A 3,903-nucleotide genomic window follows, 5' to 3' on the forward strand; every position below is an offset into this window, starting at 1 on the left:
TTCTCACTAGACACTTTCTTTTTCTACATTGTACATATCATTTAAATTTTCATATATTTCTGCATGGTTTTAAGCACAAAGATGTAATAACAATAATTAGTTTAAAGTTCCAGCAAACATTTCAGGCAGGAGAAAGAAAACATTTGTCTTATTTCTTAATTTCCTCAATTTTGATCCTGATATAGGTAATGCTATCCTGATATTTTTCAGACACTGGTTCAAATTCATTCAAAGCGTCGTCGTACTCTTTCAGGGCCTCCTTAAGTTGACGTCACTCAATGCTCCCAGCAATGGCCTCAACAATCATGTCGATCCCCAAAAACACCACTGCCAACCCAACACAGGCAAATGTCCCTGCTGCAATTTTAACAATCTTACTTGTTATTTCTGCCAGAATTACTCCGTTTTCAATTAATAAAGCAACTAAGGCAGTAGATGCAGCAGTTGCAAAACCACAAACTCCTTCAATACATTTTGAAATACTTGTCAATTCATCAGGAGACAGAGACTGGCTTAGCAGCTTCTCATACAGGGTGGGATCCAGCTTCTTCCTCAGCTCCTTTTGAATCTTCTCTACCACTTCCTGGATCTTTTGCATGCATTCAGTCATCACATTACAGTTCTCCCGGAGAGTAGCATTCTCGTTCAGGGCGATATGTTGGAAGGAGCATCTCAAGTGCTCGTTCATAACATCAATTAGTTGGTTGGTGGCTCGGAAGTTGCCCTTTATCAGATCTTGAAACTTTTGATTTTTGCGGATGAGCTGCTCCCTTCTCTTACCCAGCCAGCAATGACACGTGGGGCCCAGATGGGTTAACTACGGGTTCCATGGGTACTGTGTGGGCATGGGCTTTGGCTGGGTGAAATCAGCGGGTCCCATGTAGGTTTTGTAGTACGAGTCCCACTTAGGAAGCCCATATGAGCTGATTACATGGGCCCCATAAGGGACAGGCATGGGCCAAGTGGGCATGGGTTTGATCTGGGAACACATATATGGGTCTTGCATGGCATATTTATGGGCCAAGTGGGCATGGGTTTGATCTGGGAACACATATATGGGTCTTGTATGACATATTTATGGGTCAAGTGGGCATGGGTTTGATCTGGGAACACATATATGGGTCTTGTATGACATATTTATGGGCCAAGTGGGCATGGGTTTGATCTGGGAATGCACATATGGGTCCTGCATAGAATTTTTATGGGCCAAGTGGGCATGGGTTTGAACTGGGAACACATATATGGGTCTTGTATGACATATTTATGGGCCAAGTGGGCATGGGTCTGATCTGGGAATGCACATATGGGTCCTGCATAGAATTTTTATGGGCCAAGTGGGCATGGGTTTGAACTGGGAACACATATATGGGTCTTGAATGGCATATTTATGGGCCAAGTGGGCATGGGTTTGAACTGGGAACCCATATATGGGTCTTGCATGACATATTTATGGGCCAAGTGGGCATGGGTTTGAACTGGGAATGCACATATGGGTCCCGCATAGAATTTTTATGGGCCAAGTGGGCATGGGTTTGAACTGGGAATACATATATGGGTCTTGAATGGCATATTTATGGGCCAAGTGGGCATGGGTTTGAACTGGGAATGTACATATGGGTCCTGCATAGAATTTTTATGGGCCAAGTGGGCATGGGTTTGAACTGGGAACACATATATGGGTCTTGAATGGCATATTTATGGGCCAAGTGGGCATGGGTTTGAACTGGGAATGCACATATGGGTCCTGCATAGAAATTTTATGGGTCAAGTTGGCATAGGTTTGAACTGGGAACATATGGGTCTTATATATTTATACAACAGTTCTGTCTGGTTCTCGAATCTGATTGGCTGATAGCCATGCAATATTTCAGCGATAACAGCACTCCTCCTACCTTTTCACCGTTTGTATCACTCCGCTTGAAGTGACCGTCATGGCGGCCGACCAAATCAACCGTAATTTTTACAAATACTACTTGTTGTACCACAAACTGTAGTTTTAATAGTTTTTTAGGCGAGAATGTAGTTGTTTAGACCTGAAATATGTGACTCATATTTAATAACAGCTCCTATTTTACAACTTGTTTTGACGTTTTCGGAGATGTGAGCTCCAGGGCGTCAGCGGCCGTTCAGTGCTTCTGTAACTGCCGAGAACAGCTTAATCTCGGCCAGTGCCTCGGGGATTTGCCGCTGGCTCTTATAGTGGTTAAACATGAGACATTATTCAATTTGAGTACATAGAACAGGCAATCTTTGGTCTTTATTAATCTATTATTTGTTCCAGAGCAAGTCGAATTGTGCTATGTTAAATTTGATAATAATAAACAACGTTATGTTACATCATTATATATAGCATATTGGCTTCAACTAGACGGGACATATCAGACGAAGACTCTTCTCCGCTCTTCAAATACGTAAAACATTAAACTTTATAAACATAGGGTTTTTTTGAGTAAAGAAAATGCTTTACAATTTTTTTTTTTCGAACATCAGATCTTTATTTACCTTGGCATTGCATAGAGGAGATGTCCAAACTGCGTGCGCACTTCATTCACGAGGGGAGGTGGATTAATGTAATGAGGTTTGATTTACAGTTTGAGGATCCAATGGAGTTAAGAGGTTTTGTCACAAGCTCTTTAAAATCCTTTTCATTTGTTAAATATTTGTAAAACCCACATACAAGCGTAAATGTGTTTTTTTTTGTAAATAACTAGTGCTTTGTTTGACTGAACTGTACAATTGTGCTTATTTGTTGTTCAATAAATATTATTTTATATAAATATGTCCATTAGTAAGTAATATGGATTGAGTGAAAGTTACATTAATACGCCATTAGATGGCAGCAACACTTTACAGGAGAATGAGTCAGTGAAGCACAAGAGACTTTTAAATTGAAAGGAACTTTTGCAAAGGAAGTTGTTTTTAGCGCTGTGGTGTTATACAAAGATTGCTTTCCTCAGAGGACATTCAAACTGACTTTTATAATGGATATAATATTATGGACATCGATTTGAAGAATGAATGTAATGCAATATATCAGACACAGGTAATAGCCTACTCTCTCTCTCTCTCTCTCTCTCGCTCGCTCTCTCTCTCTCTAATACTGTATAAAATTCAATGTGTTTCAATGAAGCGACTCGACGTTCCTTCATTACTAGTTCTAAAGTGACATTTTAGAGTTAGTAACGGAGGCTTGGTCCAACTGACAACTTGAGATTTGAATCCGTGGCGGAAGGAAGTAGTGCTGCACAAAAGAGGGTTTTAAAGACGCTCCGTTGTTGTTCTTATTTATTTACACACTCGTGCCGTCGAACTGTTGTATAAACGCAATATCACACGAGTAGCCATGCGATATGGCTGTATATCAGCACGCTGTGATTCGTCCGTAGGCACGAGGCCGCAGGCTACTTGTGTGATATTGCTCATATATCTATGGGTAAAAAAGAACATCGACAACACAAACACCATGACTGTTTCGGATGTATTTTTTGGAGAGATGTTTTGTTTTCTTTTTTTCAGACATTTTTAAAAAATATATTTTTTTTATTTATTTACCGGTACGTTGTAAAATTTAAATTGTTAAAGATTATGTTTGTTGTTCAATGTATTATATAATAAGTGTATTTTGTATTGTATTTTTGGAGGGTTTTTTTCAGAGATTTTTTTAAAATATATTTTTTTGTTTACCGTATGTTGTGACATTGTTTTTTAAAGATAATTTTTGTTGTTCAATTTAATATATTTCTTGCAGTTCAAAGCATCAAGTGTCTTGTATTTATCTTGTACTTACATTCATTCTTCGTTTTTAATTTTTCTTAGATTGTTTCCTTAAATGAATGGTTGGGCTTACCTTGCATGAATTGCCCAGTTAGGACCAACATAAGATCCTTACAGAGCCCACTTTAA

At 39.1% G+C, this 3,903-nt stretch overlaps 1 protein-coding gene across 1 annotated transcript; it reads right to left on the reverse strand.

The window, feature by feature from the left end:
- Positions 1 to 271: 271 nt before the first annotated feature.
- LOC137025147 (single-pass membrane and coiled-coil domain-containing protein 3-like) lies at positions 272 to 688 on the reverse strand. Its single transcript, XM_067393178.1, has one exon. The coding sequence runs from the start codon at positions 686 to 688 to the stop codon at positions 272 to 274; it is 417 nt and encodes a 138-aa protein (XP_067249279.1).
- Between the last annotated feature and the right edge of the window lie 3,215 nt (positions 689 to 3,903).

This window comes from Chanodichthys erythropterus, chromosome 8 (assembly GCF_024489055.1).
Source record: "Chanodichthys erythropterus isolate Z2021 chromosome 8, ASM2448905v1, whole genome shotgun sequence".
In the NCBI taxonomy this organism is placed as follows: Eukaryota; Metazoa; Chordata; class Actinopteri; order Cypriniformes; family Xenocyprididae; genus Chanodichthys; species Chanodichthys erythropterus.